The 20731-nt window shown below is 39.5% G+C and overlaps 1 protein-coding gene across 1 annotated transcript in view; it reads right to left on the minus strand.

Annotated features, from left to right (window-relative positions):
* Positions 1-20731, minus strand: part of Alk (Anaplastic lymphoma kinase) — a 1114821-nt gene that overhangs the window by 407589 nt on the left and 686501 nt on the right. The window contains exon 5 of the mRNA XM_067113483.1: positions 752-977. Coding sequence (XP_066969584.1) covers positions 752-977 — 226 coding nt within the window. The remainder of the gene's footprint in view (positions 1-751; positions 978-20731) is intronic.

Genomic DNA, 20731 nt, shown 5'->3' on the forward strand with positions numbered 1-20731 from the left:
CTAACATCAAAGGGTACCTTGAATACTGAGTGTGACGGATTTTCTTTTAAACAAAGACTTCTGACTAACCAGCCAACCAGATGGAACGAATTTCTTGATAATTCATAAAATTATTTAGGAGTAACTGATTGCGTGGTTTCATTTCAACGTGCAACAACCTCATAAGAATATTTCGACGAACTGACGAAATTAGTTCCTTATGTGAATTCAGTTGCATATGATACATTCATGAAACTGTCTATGATTTCATGGGTCTTCTCATATGATTAACATTCCTCTGTCTAAATTATATCGTACGACAGATAACTGAAAAAAATATGGCACGACTTTATCGGAATTTCATTGTACTTTTCAAGATGATTCAGTATATCGATACACTTAATCCGTGATACTTGTTTCGTTTTCTAAACCTACCGATTACAGAAGTAATTTTTTTAGTAAACTCGGCGAGAAAATAAACACATTCCTATTGTACAAAGATAAGCCATCTTTTTACAAGCGCATTACTTATATCGCCACATCAAAAACTCGACTTAATATTTAACCCTAAAATTCTCTTTAAATGACCCTTCAAATGTGTCGTTTGATAAAAGATATCAAAAGTACAAATCCGCCATCTAATTATCAGCCATGCTAGGCCCAATCACGCAACTGTACTGAAACAATACTCAAATCAAAGGCTCCTCGCATTCTTCCTTTCAACAAATCACAATATCTCAGCACGTGATCTTATAGAGTTGCTAATACTCACTTTCCCGTCTCGTTGATTTTGCCGAAATCATCGAGGCTGGTGATTCTGGTGATGTTATTGACCTCGAGGAGGACCTTGATGACGGAGGACTCATCCGTTTTCCAGACGTGGTAGTCTGCTTCCAGACGGCAGCCCTTGCCGCTGCTCTCCAGCCACGGGGAAGTGATTAGCCTGGTGATGTTGGTCTGCGTGGAGCTCTTCGTCACGCCCAGGTACAAGAAATGACCTGAAGGGAAGAAAATAGAATAGGTCAGCTTGATACCCATCTATACTTGAAGGACTAAAGTGCCCACATTACCAAAACTAAGCATATTATACATTGTACAGATATACTATTAAGTCACGTAAATTATATACATAAAATTACACTGAGTGAAGGTTAACAATAACATATCCAAGCAAAGGTACCCCAACAATAATGAAAGGCTGTAAGTTAGTAAATGGAAGATGGCTCTGCTTAGTGTCTATCACACACAGAAAAGAACGGAAAGCAAACTTAATGTAAATACAAGCCTGGTTGAAAGTAACCTGAAACGTTTCATCACACAAAATAACCACTTCTTCCGTTTGAACATCACGACCTTGTTGCAAAATGAAATGCAAGAAAGACAGCGATTTCGATGAAATTATTACTGAAAAATTAACAACGCTTCCTATTTTATTCTACTTTATTTTATATCTATTTTATAGATTCAACAAAATGTTTTCATAAAATTCTATTACTGGGCAGGTGGCAAATTTCTGATTAACCCTTTGACCTCTGTGATCCTGACCTCACTCTGCATATCGGCTTCATTACGAAGTATGCAAGAATTCTAAAGTTCTGTGGTCTAGCCAATATTAAACCCTGTTTAACCTTTACACTCTATATATGACCTTGACCTCAACCTCAGCACATAGGCTTCATTAGTGGAGGTTTCGTGTTGCATACCACCAAAAGTCAAGGCAAAGGTCAAATTCCTGTTTGGTCTTTGACCTCTATGTATGACTATGAAGTGACCTCGCTCTGCTCTTAATTTTCCTTAGTACAGCTTGCATGCCGATTATGAAGTCCCTATCCCTTAAAGTTCAATATTTCTGGTCAAGGTTAAATTCCTATTGGCCATTTAACTTCTAAGCGTGACCTTGACATTTGTACCCATCTCATAAAATGCAGACTTCCCGTCACCCATGACTGATATATAAGAATTCTGAACTCTATCTTCGAATATATCAAATTACAGATGACCAAACAGAGAGAGAAGTTCAAATTACAGATGACCAATCAGAGAGAGAAGTTATTTACGATATGCTACCGAACAGTAAACAGGGGGATATAAATCTTTCCCGATATATCCGCCATCATTAAAACAATTTCTAAAATAAGCAACCCTTATTCAACATGAAAGGATCGTTCACCTTCGGTATTCAAGCAGCAAATGCTTTAGCAATACAGAAATTTACATGATTATTAATGCAGTGTATACGAATGGAAATTTACACCCCAATGAATATATAATATATTACACCAATAAACTAACAATTTACCGATCATATGCAGCGTGACACGAAGAAAATGTTTGTTTCACCGACATATGGATAAATCTGTCACAGGTGATCAACGGAATATATTTGCTCAGATGTTACTTCAGTCTTGTTGTGGGCGTCCAGACTGCAGTTCATATCACCGGATGCTGGTACAGTGATTAGAAGGATACCTCTTCTTGTGTCTGTCACACCCACACACACATATGCATATAATATTATATATATATACACGAAATTTAGCGTTTTCTAATTTTATTTACCTCTCTCTCTCTCTCTCTCTCTCTTCTCTCTCTCTCTCTCTCTCTCTTTTCTTAACGCAATGAAAATCTTATTCACGCAAGTGTTTATTTTGATACTTCACTACCTCCTAAAGCCATGTAAGGTTCCACGTCTGTGAAAGGTAGGGTATGAGTACGGAGAATTGACATTGTAAATATATGTAGGAAGACAATATATAGACACACGCACATTATAGTATATTTACACACACACATATATATGAATGGATAAGTATGTATACCATGTATTGTCTTCCTACAGATTTCACACAATAAATGCCAACTAATTGCATGTCGCGCTCGTTTCTGAATTCTCATTAGCTACTGAAGATTTAAATAATTTGTTCTACAAATTCCAGTAATAAACAGCTCCATGAAACACTCTTGGAAAATTATTGCTTCTTGGGATAATTCAACAATAAAATTCAATATGGCGACTAACCATTCGATCAATGGAAATTTTGCAATAGTAGTCCGTAGCACTCTACTAAGGTACCTGTCATCAAAACATGGAGGGTCAACGTTTTCTGAGAAATGGACACTGAAACTACGTAATAAAAATCCAAGACAGCCAACCGAATTAGAACTACTCCCGGATGCCAAGCATTATGGCTCTCTATGATTCCCAATTCTGTGCCCTCTTAAAACATGAAGGCCTTTCATTGCATTAGTTTCTGAGATTTGCATTACCAAGCCTTACTGTAATCCCATTTCGGCCTTCAGGAATTACATGACCAAGTAAATGATGGTAAATGGCAAGTTTCAAATTGTGTTTGTTAAATTTTACTGGACACTATGAGCATGCCGACTGGAATTCTTTATTCAAGAGTTTTAAAAGCCCTTGTCTTAGTGAACGTGAAAACAAAATTTTAAGCCAATTCGTTCGGTGGCTTCTGAAATGATGCTTAAAAGTTTTAACACCAACCAACGTGACCTCCAGGTCACGTGACCGATCAAGATTCCGAGATGCGCAAAAAAGAACACTGGTCTACAATATCGATACAACTGAGCAATATGAAAGTCATTGGTTCAGTACTTGAAAGATACGACCATTTAAATTTTCGACATAAAGTCCGAGATGCACCAGAGCTTATCAACTTCCGCGGCTTATGGCAATTTACCAAAATGGACAATATGAGTTTTGGTCAGTAACGTTCCGACTTATTCCTGGAAAAACTGCCTTTGCGGTAAAAAATTATAAAAAAAAAATAAATGAATAAAACCCCATCAGCCATCAACTTCTCGTACCAAATAAAATTTCAATTTTAGAAAATCCTAACCGAGTGAACATCGTCCGGCAAATGTCCAGCCAATCTGTTCAGTGGTTTGAGATGTTGACGGTTTCAGAACCTAGCCAAGGTTGCTGTCAGATCATAGGACAAATCAAAAAGAAAAAATACAGTATACATCCTATGCTTACTGGTTCAAGTTATCCACCTGAGTAATATGTTCAAGAACTCTAAAGGTATGCACAACAATGATCTTCTAGCACAAAATTCTAGATAGTAACCAAAGGCGCCAATTGAGGTAGCCCACGTAGCCAATTGGCGTTTTGCTCCATTGCCACCATGCCAAACATTGTGAGTCAGTTTTAGGCAATCTTTTAACTTTGTCGACAGACTGACTTTGTGGCAGTAAAATTATAAGAAGGAGATACAGATATATATAGAATCACCACCTGAAAAAAAAACCGTCAAACATAAAAGCTACGATAAAATGGAAATGATGAAGACATTGGATTATTAAGGACGACGTTCCTTTAGTCTCTCATAATATCGACAACAATACCGAGCTTCTTACGTAAGTATATACGGTAAGTACCTCGGACATCACGATGAGAACCATTCATCGATGCCGTCCCAAAGCCTTGGTCCAATTAAAAGAACAATACACTCAACGTCTGTTGATAATTGCCAGTATCAGTACATTATCTCTAAGGTCATATTCTTCTTCTGTGGCTCTGATAAGTAACGTTTCACCCTCATTTGATGTATGTGACGATTTGTATCCGGTATATATGTGCTGTTATCGATGGAAGTAAGGACATAACTAAGACATTCATTAACGACGGCAAAAATGGACCCCAAACAATTGTTACTACTAATCATCTGAGAGAGAGAGAGAGAGAGAGAGAGAGAGAGAGAGAGAGAGAGAGAGAGAGAGAGAGAGAGAGAGAGGCCGAATCGTTATGTGGTTTATAATACTACATCATTTGCCAGCTATGAGAAAATACTGAATTATTTTACGAGTTCACTATTTACATTTTTTGTGTCCAGATAAGAATAACTGTCCAAATTAAAAGAAACTGAAGGAAAGTGAAGATAACTAATTTTACTAAATACCACCAATTTCGTCGTAATTCCATCCATTTTAAACCCATTCTATTTCCATATATATGTGTATATATATGTATATATATATACATATACATATACATATATATATATATATATATATATATATATATATATATATATATATAAAGAAATAACTAAATAAATGAATAAAAAGTAAACCATACAGACAAATAAGATGAAGGTAAAAAGTATCTGAGCGAGAGTATACAACATATTAGGGAAAACAAATGCCTAATTTAAGGGGCTTACATCAATCATATTTCAAGTTCACTGACAGAGATCCTGCACTTAACTTCATGTTGACGTCAACACTGACGTCAAGCAACACAATTTCTGCGTCTGTTAACACTATTTTTGTTAACCAACAGAACAGTTCAAGGCTCTGGAAGTCTTTCTCGCATATGCGCCAGTCAAGTGATTCAAGTCAAGTTTTGCTGTTATCATCTGAAGCGTCAAAAAGAACATGACATGGAGCTCTTTACCGACTAAATAACGAAAATTCAGAAGTTATCAATAAACAATTTGATATCCAAAGATGTCTGTCTTTCATAAGCGTCTTGGTGACGAAGGTAGGTAAACGTTACAAATTTTATTGGCATGGTAACGTAACAATGCAATGATCCCGACTTGCATCGTGTCAATTGACCTATGCAAAATTTCTTAAAGATATCTAATCTAATAATGAGGCGTAATATACTATTGTAAGGAGTATTACAGAGTTCTTTACATTTAGACAAAAAAAACCACCATGTCCCCTTTCCCGATAAAATCCCAAGCAAAGCGGAATAGAAATTAAAAAAAAAAACCTGATGATTATGGCCAAATATAAAATTGATCGATATCAAAACAATATGAGTACCTAATACGAGAGATATGCCCCATATAAGTAATCAGTGTCAATCCCCTTCTACTCGCCTGCCCTCTAATCACTGGCCTATAACAAATTTGCCCATTTTATAATCAACCAATCTCATATTACACCAGATATAATAATTTCTTAACATTTACACTTCGACCTCACTGACCCCGCTTCTGAAAGGGGAGAGGAGTTTCCAATTATTGTTATCATGATCTACCCAGGAGACCTTTCATTTGATATCACTAAATGGCCATGCTTCTAAAGGTGTGCATTCTTTGACGACACCGCTTCCCTTTCGTCCGACTGATGACATATATAGCTATCGTTTAAGATATTTCTGCTTTTAAATGAAACAGTGACACTTGTCAATTTCAACACCTTAACGCAGACCTTAAATATTTCATTATGCACTGCCAAGTCTGTTCGCACCCCAGAGGGAAATTATGCTTATAGATGAGTAGCAGAAGGTGCACACTACGATAATATGACAAATATTAAAAGTTAAAAATGAAAATAAACATTTTAAAGGCTAATTTAATCGTTTAGTCCGGGGACGGGGACCGATTACAAGGCAAAGCAATAGCCCGTCTACACTAAAAATGAGGGCATATATCAAAAAAGGACATGGAAATGTTACACTAAATAATCCCAAGTTCAGAAAATAGATAAGGATATAAAAATTTCACGATTAATATTACCACCCTTAAGTCCGGTCCTTTATCGGTCTCATTATCCTTCTCCGACTAATAATAAAAAACACAACAAGTTTATGTAATGGAAAGCCGAAAGTTTTAAACATGGGTAGTGACTGGAGACAATGAACCTGCAGAAACTAGTGAAACAGTTTGAAAGCTGACACTGAGGCTTTCGATCTCTAAAGTGAAGTTTATTACTAGGCAAGCCTTATGAGAGCACTGCTATAGCACTCCATGGGATCTACCTACACTCAACCAACTTTCTAACAGCAATCCAACAGATGAAATGTTGCAGATAACATTAAGGGCCTTTTCGTGTCATTTCACCTTCCACTAAGCCTGAACAGGCTAAAATATGGGACAGGCAGACGGTGCACCTCCCTAAATACACATCTATGAATAATGGCCTAAGTACCAAGTCTGCCTGAATTCCACTAATTGCGTAGAAATTGCGATAACGAGGTAATTTTGACGAACACACTAACATAGACGGCCAACTCCTTTCATGAAGATCCATGGTCTTAGTTTGAACCAGGTGTTGATTGAAATCCCTTTAACTATGCAAAAGGTATCAACGACAAAATAATTATGGCCCACTTGAATGCCAGACATACATAGTCAGTCCAAACCGTCAGGTAGAGTGAAGTGAGGAATTGATGAGCCTTACAAACTACTCATCAGTTTGGCTTACAAGCATTAACTCCGTTCTTCTTTGAGTGCGTCGAGGTATGTTAAGCCTGGGCGCTATTGTAACTCTGAACAAGGTCTTTGGACCTTGGCTCAGAAGACATCGAGACACTGCTTATGAGTATGTAAGCATGACTTTATAAAATTTTCCTTGATAGCCGCGTTCTCAAAACTATGTATTTTGGATGTCAAAATCTATACCCTTCAACATTTACGGTCCGATTTTTTTTCCTTTTTTAATTTCAAAGCCAAATTAAAGAATGGTTGATAGAATGCAGTTATAGAAGTTCGTACGTCTTTCCATTCTTCAGAAACGTGTTTTTCATAAAATTAAGAAAAAATAGCATTAGTTACCTTAGGAGGTACATTTGAAATTATAAGAGAAATATTTGCATAACAACAAAACGGGGAAAAAAATCTTACTGAGCGTCGCTAAATTTTTTATGCATATCTCATGTGAAAATATAAAACAGTTTCACTGACTGTAATTTATATGACTATTATGCCATTTGCGTATTCACCTCATGCATCACCAGTGTCAGCGCCTACTCTCTGGAGTTAATGCCATTCCTGCGCCCCTTACGGAAAGCGAAACGCATACTGTTAAGTTTCTTCGTTAATGTCTCCTTTGTAGCTGGCGCATCCTTTTCTTTCAATTTGGCGACTAAAACTTCATATGCAGCAGCCCTTTTTACTCACACTGTACAGAGAGGGATTTTTAGTTTTCTGTAAAAGAAAACTATAGTGCCGGTTTTGTCTGTCCGTCCGCCCTCAGATTAAATTACTAGAGGCTAGAGGGCTGCAAATTGCTATGTTGATCATCCACCTTCCAATCATCAAACATACCAAACTGCAGCCCTCTAGCCTCAGCAGTTTTCATTTTATTTAAGGTTAACGTTAGTCATAAACGTACATCTAGCAGCGCTATAGGTACCAACAACATAGGCCATCACCGGACCGTGGCTGAGTTTAATAGGCCACGGCTAAGAGTTTTAAGGGCCGTGGCTGAGGCCAGCACCGGACAGAAAACTCGATTGCCCCGAAGAAACTTCGGTGCATTTTTTACTTGTTTATTTTCCAAAGGGCTGCTGGTTGTGCCACATCAACCTTTATGAACTCGAGCCACAAAGCTTTGTCTTCCCATGAGGTCGACATAGTGAGACAGACGACGGAACCGTTCAATGATATGTCTTTAACGGTAAACCACCCCGCTTGAATAACCACTGGGTTATCAGGTCAAGTGAAATGACTTCTAATTTTTCGGAAATCAGGTCAGGTCTCAACCGGACAGGCAGAAAGACGGCTCCCCTCAGACACATCTATACAAGTTTTACTGAAGTACTTTCTAGTGTGCATGAGGAAATGAAATGAAAAAGTAAGCATGACAGACACACTGACGGTCAGATGAACGACTTCCTATTGTGCACATCTTCGTACTAAGTTTGATTCAAGTCACTCCAGTCGTTTAGGAGCAGGTGCGATGACAAGACTAGTGTGACGGAGATGCTGACCGGCAAGCAGAAACATGATCTCCCTTCAAGCACACTGACTCAAACATGGTGGTCACCCAGATGCTAAGACTGAATGAAATCATTTCTACAGGCTACGAGCATTTGTAAAGACAATGTAATTCCAATGTAGATGCAATGACAATGAAATCCTTTCTACCGGGTACGAGTAGATGTAATGGCAATGAATCCTTCCTACCGGGTTCGAGTAGATTTAGTGACAACGTAAGAGAGAAAGACAACATTGACAGACAGACAGACAGACAGACGGATAACAGAAGTGCAAACGGAGGGAAAAAAAAACTGTAGTGCCTCGACTTTTGACGGTGGGGAATTAATAAGTTCAACCAATAGCTCATAATGCACAGTATGAATTTGTTTAGGAATAAAAAATGGCGTTCCTGTACCCTACAGAGTCAGTAAAACTCACACGTTGGACATGAGAGTCAAAAACACATCGGAAAACAATCCATGTTGAACTTAGGTCTAACGGAGCAGTGGGAAGGGGAAAACTTAAGGCATTATCATAGAAACCACGTCTTGCAGTGATAAGAGATGACTGAATTACTGCTATATAAATATTAAATTGATCGACTACATTTCAAATGGCAACGTTTATTGTTTGTTACAGCTCGTTAAGCCTAACCTCGAATAGCTGCCCAATTAGCTCTATAATCCTTGCTTTATAATACAGCTCTATAGTCCTTGCTATATCACAAAGTGCGCTACGTGAGATCATTGGTGTGCAAAATAATTCTGATTGGTAGAGCCGAATTAATTCCTCCATATAGAGTATATGGAGAATATAATGACGCCATTAAAATGTTGCACAAAATTACAAAAGTCAATCTTACAAGATTTTCAAAGATACACACTAGTAAAATGTAAAATAACTGCACACCAACAAAGGATTAAATGATAATTCTTGTTCAGCTTTCTAACAATAATTCACAAGATCATCACTGCTCTACACTGCTCTTTTTATTAAAGGACATTCGTATCCTTTCGACGCTCTGCCTCGTTGCATGACTAATTTCTCAAGCGACAAAGCCTTGAGCATTTAGGTAAGGCAACACCTAACACCTGCCTGAACATTTACAATGGTCATTGTACGCATCTTCCCTCCAATTTACGCAGAACTTTGCCTGTAACCACACTTTCAATTCTCAGAGAGGAAGGCAGGCGCGGAACCTTAAGATAAGAGTCTACAATGTCTAAATTCAAACTTAAAAGACAAACTCGAATGAACCGGATCTAGTGGCGAAAGCCATCAGAGTCACTTTAACCATTTAACCTTCCAAAAACAGATGGGACTGCGCTGCCTTCGTTTCTTCTGTCTTCAATTCTTCTCTTTTCTATCTGAGGAAAGAACATGCATTTTCTATGCATATTCAAAACTTTAAATATGAAAAATATTACGATTTTTCATCGTTGTTCATTGACGAGGAATTTTTTTTAATTCTACCTTATTCCTTAAGAAACCAACACTAGCACTTCAATTGTGTGCTGAAAGTGAAAATCCTCGAGCATACAGATTACTTTGTCCTTCGGAAGAGAACCACATAACGGAACCCTCTGGAACCCATGGTAGGTCAACGGCAATCCCCTAAGATATCGGAATAAAAAAAAAAAAAAAAAAAAAACAGCATTATCATTCTCCAGGCTGTGTGGGAAAGAGCATAAGATTTAAAGCCTCATATCGCGTACTTATTTATTAAAAGAAATGTCTACAAGCGACCTCCTCTGAGCAGCGAGACCCGAGTTTGGGCCCACGTGAGAAAACGTCGTCAGGTACTTGTTGACTTGTTGGAGTTTAGTCCGGAGGGGGGGCGGGGGTCGCAGCCATGGTAGGGAATGGGAACATCATCGTAACCCTAAAAGAATTGCTAAGAATCAGAAGATTAAACATACACATATGTGTGTGCGCGTGTATACTGTATATACAGTATGCGTGTGAATGTGTGTGTGTATATATATATATATATATATATATATATATATATATATATATATATATATATATATATATATATATATATATATATATATATATATATACATATACATACAGTATATGTATACACATATACAGTATATATGTGTATGTATATATATATATATATATATATATATATATATATATATATATATATATATATATATATATATATATATATTAGTGACTACCTAAAAACATTCTGCATCATATAAAGCTACTGGATCAGACTGTAATGTATTGTGTCATGTTCTGCTTAGTAACGCTAAGAGGTCCAAACTGCTAACATGACCTTTTCCCTTGGCTGCATTTCATCAGCGGTAAAGGCGACAGCTGGTCAAAACCTTGGCAGCACTCAACCACTGACAACCTAACGTTCAAGAAGATGACTTTTAGTTTTACAAAATTAGATGAAGAATTAGCCATAAGGCACTCCAACATCTAAAAACATAACAGACACCTCACACGTCTCGACTGTCGACCAAACGGCGCAACGACTCCTCGCTGCTGGGAGAAAGGGCGCTGGTGACTGATACAATACATGTACTTGCACTACCGGGGCCTAAGCGATGACAGGAAGGGCAGCCTATCGAGACTACAGTCTACCCCAAAGCCAAATCAAAGTCCTTCAAAAAGAAGGCATCGTGCTTACCCCATACAAATGGGAAAAACAAGCACGTTAAAAAGAAGAGTTTCTCTTTCCCGTTGAAGGACCTGTTACCGATAAACAACAACACCCTTGAAAACGAGCGCTCCGGCACGTCGCCTCTGCTGTGGCCTTACAGTGACAAGACCAATTTTCCCTCTTACGTAAGCCGGGACAGATATACATATACACCGCTTGGTAACTCCTTAATGCTACACGAGGAAGTGGTGTCGTGCTCTACTGATAACTTGTTTATATTGGCGATTTACTGATCTGTTCCCTTCAACCATCCACCATTCGAGTAATGGTACATGTACTTTACTATCAGCCGCACGATCATTAATCAAAATGTTTCTCATCAAGGATGTCCTTTGTTATGTCGTTGATCTCTTACAGCCCCAGTAACAACTGGTCACGATATATCTTGAATAATACGAAACATTAGGTTAGTCTTCATTACAGCAATGAACAGTATTACAAAATTCTTCATCAACTGAGTCCTTATGAAGAATAGACAATTAGCTTCATTACGATTGCTGTATAGGCTGAATTTCTCCTTTACAATGTTATATCAATGGTCACTTGGCTATAAGAACTGAAATCGTCTACGAAAATGCCCATTGTTAATCTCCATATTTATCCTGGCAGTTTTAAGTAACGGCATGAACAATCAGCTGTTTACGATGAACCAATGACGTATCAAGACATACCCGCTTTTTCGACAACAAAGGAAACAACCAATCGAATTAAATGAAATCTTATCCAATTCGTTACCAAGCTTGTTAAAGAGTTATTTTAATACCATGCACGTTGACAACAATAAATATTCATGACCAAATTTCCTTCAAATGGACTGGCTCAGCGAATGATGTAGAAATGCTACTTTACAGAGAAAGCCCCTCTACCTTGGCCGATTAAGGATTACAAACAGTTTACTTTCATTAATAATATAATCGTTTGGTAATAGAGGTCCATTACAAACCAACGCGAGCTGACACAACGGTTGCATTCATCTTGATCCTGCGCAGTATGCAACAATCAAAATGTTAGGGATGCATGTCACTCAACAGCCAATCATCGAAGTTATCAGCTCTGAATACAAGTTTTCAAACCGTATGGAAATCAATAATATGAAGTAGTTACATGGCACATAAACACACACATTAACACTAACACATACATAAAAACATACATACACACATACATATATAAATATATAACTATATATATAATATATATAAATTATTTATATATTATATATACATACATACATATATATATATATATATATATATATATATATATATATATATATATATATATATATATATATATATATATATATATATATATATGTATACACACACACACACACACACACACACACACACACATATATATATATATATATACATATACACATATACACATTAGTGAAAGAGACGAAGATACAAAAATCTTCGAAGCATTATGAGTAAAAACAACAGCAACAAATCGACGAAACACCAACAAAGCCTTGCTGTTTGACAAAGAAAAATACAGCATTGTCCGTATCTTCATCCAAAGAGGACTTCAAAATTCTCCATCTGCTATCGTTTAACTTGTTCCTAGAACTACCATGTGTTTAATAATTAAGATTACTATCTCCCTTTTTCCCTGCTTCACTGCGAACAAATTTAAAACGTTATCCTTCACGTCCGACCAAGTAAAATTTCTAGACATACCACAAAGACCAGAGATGAGAGACACCACCCATCTCTAACCGATGCGCACCATGTTGGGTCAGACGTAGGTATCAGACCCAATATTGAGGTAGGTCTTGGTTCATTCAAAAATCCTCGAGTGGAGGCAAATTCCTTGTTTCCCTAAGTTGAGCACGCTCCGAAAGTCCACATCACCTAAAGAATATCATCGAATTCTGGCCAAACTTTACCTCGCCTAACCCATGATGATCCCGCGGTGAAGATCATGAATTTCCAATGGCACGAGCGCTGTGATTTTCCCAATTATGCAAACCTGTAATAATAATCTGCTTCGAGGGTGGAATACGATTTCACATTCTGAAATTGCTGAGGTGCGTTATTGTTGCAGTCAAATAAATTCAAACGCAAAACAGAAATTGTTCCTGAAACGATCAAATACTGTATATACATACGTACAAACACACACACACATATGTATATATATATATATATATATATATATATATATATATATATATATATATATATATATATGTATAACTGAATCAAGAAAATATGGAACGTGATGAATATATAAATAAAGACAAAATCCACGACGGAAAGAGAAAACTGGAAGCACTCCAGTGTTTCTCTTTCCTTCGTGGATTTTGTCTTTATATATATATATATATATATATAATATATATATATATATATATATATATATATATATATATATATATATACACATATACATATATATATACATACAAACATACAAACACACACACATATATATATATATATTATGTACATCGGGTTCTGTATCTCAATGGTAGAGCAATGGGTTCACGTTCGCAAGTTCTGTGGTTTGATCCCGACCCGCCACCAACCAATCGACCCAGTTGCGAATGGGAACCAGAAAACAATTGAGCTAAAATTCTCTCCACGTCAAAAATTCCACAAGCCGGCTTCAGAAAAGTGAATGAGTTATTGATCTAAAAATTAAAAGAACACATTTACCAAAAAAGATTATCATTCTTCGGAAAAAGAATCAGTCATAAACAGACGTGTAAACTGATTATAAAGACAAATTTTTACGGTACAAAACTCTCTCTCTCTCTATATATATATATATATATATATATATATATATATATATATATATATATATATATATATATATATATATATATATATATATATATATATATGTGTGTGTGTGTGTGTGTGTGTGTGTGTGTATGACTGTATTTGTATATGTGTATATATGTATATACAGTATATACATGTAAATATATATATATTATGTATGTAATATATATATATATATATATATATATATATATATATATATATATATATATATTTTTACAAATATTACTGCTGTTCGCCCTCAGTAACTTTTTGATTGTAAAAATATCAGCCTGACTGAGACCGGGAAAAGACATTGTCTATATAGGTGCGTCTTCAGTTCAAAAACCTTACCGTCCCGTTGGAGAAGGATAGGTAGCATTTAGCCATTTTTTTCCCCTATAGGAAAAATTCCCATATCAGCCTTAAAAATAGGTGGTCCTAAGGCCCTTTTTCCTTTCTTACCTGTCTCATGGCGAATGTTTTGAAAAACAAGAACGTGGACACCTGGTGGGACTGTTCTGACCCAGGCTCGGTCAGGGAACGACAGAGAGAGAACCAAGCTTTCGGAGAGATAACACGTCCAGTTGGACCTCTTCCCCTTTCCCTTTGTCTATTATTCTATTAGTGAAGTGAAGAAACAATTGCAAGAACTCCACGTCGGTCGTTGATGCACAACGTTCGTCCTAAGGTAAAGTCGCTTGTTCAAAACTTCGCCCATTCTTTTATCCTTTGTTTTCTGTATTTCAAATTTCTTTGTTCCCCCTTCAGCCACCACTTACGGTATATGTGTTCACGGGTCTAGATTAAGTCAAATTATTTTATTGTTAGCTTCAACCCCATTATTCCAGTAAAATACCTAGGATTTAGGTAAAGCAAAAAATCAGGTTAAATCTCGATGCTTTTGTATGCCTCAAGGCGTCCAATGTTTAGGGAGAACCGTTATGCTTAAAATCAAATTCATCTCAAATATTCTTTGTTAAGTTAATAACCCTAACTGGCGACCTTTGGCTAATTAACGTCTGTCTTTGAGGTTAACTTTTGGCTTCAAGTGACAGGTTACGTGTAATCTTATTTGCAGGGCCGTAAAAATTACGTAAATTGAATAATACATGATCAACCAAGACTCCTCACACGTAACATTGGCGACCTATGTAGAATCTAAAGTACATTTTAGAGAAAGAATCTGGAGAAAAGGAAATTAAAAATTACATTAATTCCAAAAATAAAAGTCAGATATCGAACTCCATTTCATTCTTTCCAAACAAGGAACGAGGCATAATAATAAGCAGTAAAGAGGATAGTTATAATAACAAGTGTAGCGAGAATTAGCGTAGGAAAAGGGTGCGTCGAGCAGAGTCATAATTTATAACGTCTAAGACAAGGACATTACCGTGTTCGGACCGTGAGTCAAGTCGTTCAAATAACGAATTCAAAGGCCGAATCGCTGGAGCCCAGTTCATATACACAAAGTAATTTAGTAATCGCGTCGGCAATTTCGATCGTTATTGTTTGCATATAGCGGGAATCATTCAAAAAAACCGTGTCAGTGAAGTGGCGAACGAACGGAAGTAGTAATTGTATCATAAAATACATTTTCAGTAAAGTAAATTTGGTCCGTTCCAAATCACGCAAATCTATTCCATTGTTTGCCGAGGATGTTTCACCGCGAGAGAACGATAACAAAAGACACAAAGTTGTTGGTAATTTAGTTTTCCATCCGTAACGTAAAACACTATGCATGATTGGTATATTGAAAGTAAAATCTGGATACCTGCATTTGTTTCTTGTTCGTTGTTTTTGAATTTGGTGCAAAAAAAAAATAACCGCCATTTGATTCCTCCACTGTGTCTATAAAGGGTATTCAGAATTGTTGAACTGTTTGTGAGAGAACGGCCATTTTAGGTTTCTTCGAGGCCGAGGTTGTTTTGAAATTTAGGCCTAACGGGACCTTAGCCGCCATCTCAACGACCTTGTTATTGTGACCGACTCTGCTCGCCACTCTTGGGGCATATATTTTTTGCTTTTCATGAGCAACAACCCACCTCCAATATCTTAGCTAGGGAAAAACCAAAGATAATTTAGGCAGGGAAAAGTTAGGCCTTAGTTAGGGTAATAACAAGTTTCTATAAAACCTACTATAAAATCATATAAAGAAAATTTAAAATTTTGCTGATAAACGATTTGTGACGCTCAGGAAAAATTAAGATAATAAAGTAATCCCTAAGGAAGCCAAGGCAGCATCTATATCATTTATTAGATCCATGCCATTGTGCATGTACAAAATCTTTGTTTACATGTTCTCAAGCAGCAAGAAATTCGCTGATTGAAAAATCTCTCTCTCTCTCTCTCTCTCTCTCTCTCTCATTCAAGTAGCATTCTAACCTAAGTGTACGTGACCCTCTTCAAAGAAAGAACACACTAGGCTAATTAATTCGAATACAATAAACCAATTAAAAGAAAACACCTCTGTCCCACAATAGATGAGGACAAGAGTAAATATTACAATACAGATAAACTGTCGTCACGAGAGGCCCTGCTATCCAGACCGAAGCCAACAGTAGTTTCACCCTCTGAAAAAAGGGGCCGGTACTGGGACCAGCCACTCCACGAGATCTTTTAAGAAAAAAAAAAAAAACCCAAATTCACTTTATTCCACAGTGCCAATAATTTGCAGCACTCATCACTGGAATAGCTTACTTCTCTATCTCTCTCTCTCTCTTACCTTTTACCTTTCTCTCTCATTCGATTATTGCACTCTGCAGGGGTGTAGAGTGCCTTTCTCCCATATAGCCTAGTTGGACTCAGTAGAGGGTCCCTAGGAACACATTACATGCAGTGCCAAAGCAAGAATCCAGAAAAATAAATAAACAAACCAAAAGGGAACACACAGAAGAGAAAAGTTCTTCTGGAACCTAACCTGCACCAGTGCCTAGGGATACTGAGTGCCACCAGTGTGACCTGTACACGGCACACCCAAACTACAGTGCCACCTTTTGAAAGGGTGCCACGTCATTGAAGAGACACTTTCCTCGCTGCCCAGAAATGCCCAGTCGACCCGGTTAGACGCCCTTCCCCACCAGAACCATGGCAGCAGAGGCATTATAAAACTTTCCTGGGGCTGGGGACGGCGTGGTGCGGCTGGAACACTACCTGGGTTAAGGAGCAAGTGGACGACTTGGCCAGCGGGAGAAGGAAGAAAGACTCGAGCAGAGGAAGTATGAAGCCGAGCAAAGGCAATATGAAGAAGAAAAGAGAAGGAGACAGCATGAGTTGAATAAAGGAACCTGAGTTAGCCTAAAGGAGAAGGAGCCTGAGCTTGAGAGAGGAAGGCCGAAAATGGAGAATGCCGAAGCCTGTGGCTAGCCATCAGAAGCCTCCAGTCCTACACCTGCTGCATCAAACGCTCAATTTCGAGCATCAATTCCCTGTTAGTCCCCAAGTGGACTGAGGACAGGCAGAAGCATGGCTGGAGGAGATCGAGGCTCTTTCACGTGCTGGCACCACGGAGACGGAGAGGCCTTAATGCCTAGCCAAGCATATGGAGGAAAAGCCAAGGCAGGCTTCGCTCACTGGAGAAACCAGAGAGGCAACATGGCGGAAGTTCGTAGAGTCATTACAAAGGCCTGCAGACCCAGAAAAATGGAGACAACGGTTCCGAGGTCTTGCCAAGGAAATCGAAGGCTGGTCTTGGGCGGAATAGATGTCACAAAACCCAGTCTGGGGCGCTGGATTCGACTCCTTGGCCTGCCCGGCGTTTGAGGATCTCTTCAATCGGACCATGCTAAAGACCTTTTTCAATGTGTGCAAGGCCTTGCAGTATATCTTAACGATAAACAGCCCTCCCACTTATGAAGCTTGTCGCATGGCTGATTCGTGGGAAACCTTCAATCAACCGCATGGCACCTCTCAGAAGCGAATCATCCCTCGGCCTACCTCTCCCTCCACGAAAGAATGGACTGCCTAGCAAGACCCTGTGCAACTATTGCAAGAAGGGGCCATGCTGAAGCTGAGTGCCGATACAAACTCGGCACTAATAAGCAGCCCTAACCCTACCAGCCAGAACTCCGGCTCGATTCACCCGCTCAGCCCTCTCCTCCAACAGTTACTGCAGGCCACGGCCCATCCAAAAGGCCGTGCAGATCCTGTGGGGCTGCTAACCACTACAATGCTGGATCTCCCGGCCTGTCCATCATGTACCCACCACCAAATTTGTCAACCTAATCAACACTTCATTCTCTGCGGCTGGTCACTTGGATCCTTACCCGAGACTGGAAACCCAGTACATCTCGGTGGCCCCTCTTCAGACACTAGCCTGCCCATGACCCTTCGGTCACAGTAGACACTACGGCAGATATTAGCCTGATCGCCAGGGGGCCCAAGTGCCAGCGGTGCTGTGGTTGACGAAGAAACGCGGTGGGAAATGAAGTGGATAAGGGCACACCATCACGTTCTACTGTCCAACTCCAGGTTATGACACCTGTAGGCACGATACCCCACCGCCTCGGCGTGGTAGGTGGAAATTCGGCCCGGAGTGGCCTTCTTGTTGAGTCGGGATCTTCTCTGCTGGAAAGCCGTCACCACCGCCACTCCGCCTTCCACGTTACCTCCTCCAGCGGCCCCAGTTGTAACTCCCAAAAATGACAAACCTCCACCTTCGCCCACCAAAGTGGTCAGCGGAAGGGAGCATAAACTAAATTATTTCAGGCTAGCCCTCTCCAATCGCGAAGGGCTGGCCCACCAAGGTCCTCCCCCTCCGAAGAGATTCAGGAGAGCAGTACGCTGGGGCGTGCAAGCGGGCAGACCACTCCACAAATTGGGAGGGCTGCCCAAGCAAATGCGCCCAGCCGGGCGAACAAAACTCACCGAGGGCTCACGATCTCCTGCTGGGGCAGGAGTCTCTGCCGCAGCCAAGCCCAGAAGAGCGTCCGGTATTGCACCTCCGGACCCCTTGTCAGGCATGCCTGACCTCAACTGCTGCCAGTGCCACTTGCGAGAGCACTGAGCAGTGCCAGACTCTCACGCCCACGGACGTTGAGCTACCAATGGAAAAGGCCTCTATGCGGGTCTAAATCATGGCGAATCCTCCTCCGGGAGATTTGGGTTCCCATGCAGTTGATCATCGCGACTGGAGCCTCAGCACCCAAGCTTCTTCTTCACAAAAATTTGATTCCAGGGGATGAACCCTGGAGGATCGAAATAGTACCCCTTCCTTGGAAGACCAGGAACTGGCATCCTCGGACGCAGAAGTCGAGATCGCTCTCGCTCGGTTGTCGCAGCAGCCGGAGATGGGGGAGTCCTCCACGCAGCTTTTGCAGTTGCCCCTGACCGCCCGCTAGCCCTTCTGGCCTGTCCCCGGAGTTGGTGCTCTGTCACCTGCTAGGCCAGCTGCTGATAGGCCTTGGAGAAACCGAAGAAGAAGAAGAAGGGGGGAAGAGAGCCCAGTAGTTGCGAGCTATACGCTCATCCTGGCACTAGTGCCCTCTCGGCACAGTGCCTAACATCTAAGAGTGATCTGTTGCCCAGAGAAGGTAGCCAGTGTGATCTCTTCCCCTTTATTTAATACCTAAGCCTAGGCACCTTAAAAATGCGGTACATCAATTTAGTAACCTTGTTAGTTTCACTTACCACCGAGCACCCAGTAATCATGTAAGTAGCTAACTAATTTCAGTAATCTTAACTGTTGTGAAGCGAGCCACGATGCTCGTGACACGCGTAACCTAAGACCTCAGTGAGGCACATTTATCATATGTTAACCCTCATGAATTAACTAGTAAATTTTAATTGTATTAAACATAAACCATGTTGTAATTTAGTTAGAATATTAACTCTTATGTTGGTGCTACGATTCGGGTTAGGATAGGTTAGGCTAGGGAATATCATAGAAACGTTGCCACTAGGCTAGGTCTAAAACACATCATGATTGTAGGAGGTAGCCTATAATAACCGTGACACCTTCTGAGTACTATTAGAATTAAGGTTAGAAAGTAGTGATTATGCTCTGTATCTATCTAGGGTTAGGTAGTTCTGTAGCTAGGTAGGCTAACCAGGACTAATCTGCTCAGGAAGGAGAGTAACCTACGAGGCGAACAAGCTTGCTAGTATAGACCTTCCACGCCCGAAAAGGGGAGTGAAGGCCCTCTGGGGGCTTTTGCAAATATTACCTGTTAAGCCTCGTAACTTTTGATTGTAAAAATATCAGCCTGACTGAGACCGGGAAAAAGACATTGTCTATATAGGTCGTCTTCAGTTCAAAACCTTACCGTCCCGTTGGAGAAGGATAGGTAGCATTTAGCCATTTTTCCCCTATAGGAAAATTCCCATATCAGCCTTAAAATAGGTGGTCCTAGGCCCTTTCCTTTCTACCTGTCTCATGGCGAATGTTTTGAAAACAAGAACGTGGACACCTGGTGGGACTGTTCTGACCTAGGCTCGGTCAGGGAACGACAGAGAGAGAACCAAGCTTTGGCAGGAGGAATAACCGTCCAGTTGGACCTCTTCCCCCTTTCTTTGTCTATTATTCTATTAGTGAAGTGAAGAAACAATTGCAAGAACTCCGCGTCGATCGTTGATGCGCTGCTAGTTAGATCCCTAGGTAAAGTCGCTTTTTG

This window comes from Macrobrachium rosenbergii, chromosome 12 (assembly GCF_040412425.1).
Source record: "Macrobrachium rosenbergii isolate ZJJX-2024 chromosome 12, ASM4041242v1, whole genome shotgun sequence".
Lineage (NCBI taxonomy): Eukaryota > Metazoa > Arthropoda > Malacostraca > Decapoda > Palaemonidae > Macrobrachium > Macrobrachium rosenbergii.